Raw genomic sequence first — 497 nt, 5'->3', positions numbered from 1 at the left:
CTCGGCCCCCTCCCATGCGACAAGGAAGCAGGACTTCTGCTTGGGGAAGCCCCGGAGCAGCTCGAGGTCAGAGACGAGGTCCAGGACATAGTCGTGGCCAGCCAGCTCGGCCCACTGGGCACCCGCCTTCATGGCCACAGACCAGCCACGCCAGCCCTCCACCAGGCCCCTGCTGACAGCAGGATGCTGGGGATGGGGACGGGCTGCCAGTGGTGCCCCAAGCTCCATGGGGACACCCTGCCCATGATCTGGGCATCCTGGCTCCCAGGTCCTGAGGTCACCCAAAATGGCCCCAGGGTGGTGCTGTGCTCGCCCTGCTGGGTGCGGGGCTGCCAAGCTGGTGGGTACCTGTGCTTCAGGACATCCCCTGCCAGGTCCTCGCCCGTGCTCCAGGAGTGGATGGGGCAGGAGAACTGGTCGCCTGGGGAGGGATGGGCGGTGAGCGGGTCCTGCCGGTCACCTCCTGCCCATGACGGCAGCAGGGGGGTCAAGGTTGG

General features: G+C 67.8%; 1 protein-coding gene across 1 annotated transcript in view; it reads right to left on the bottom strand.

The window, feature by feature from the left end:
* The window catches only part of MYO15A (myosin XVA), a 37,400-nt gene that overhangs the window by 26,434 nt on the left and 10,469 nt on the right, over window positions 1–497 (bottom strand). The window contains 2 exon segments of the mRNA XM_009888546.1: window positions 22–169; window positions 349–466. Of these exon segments, the coding sequence (XP_009886848.1) occupies window positions 22–169; window positions 349–466 (266 nt within the window).

Source organism: Charadrius vociferus, unplaced genomic scaffold (assembly GCF_000708025.1).
Source record: "Charadrius vociferus isolate BGI_N301 unplaced genomic scaffold, ASM70802v2 scaffold27, whole genome shotgun sequence".
Lineage (NCBI taxonomy): Eukaryota > Metazoa > Chordata > Aves > Charadriiformes > Charadriidae > Charadrius > Charadrius vociferus.
Note: the sequence above shows the minus strand (reverse complement) of the source record. Positions and strands in the feature narration are given on the sequence as shown.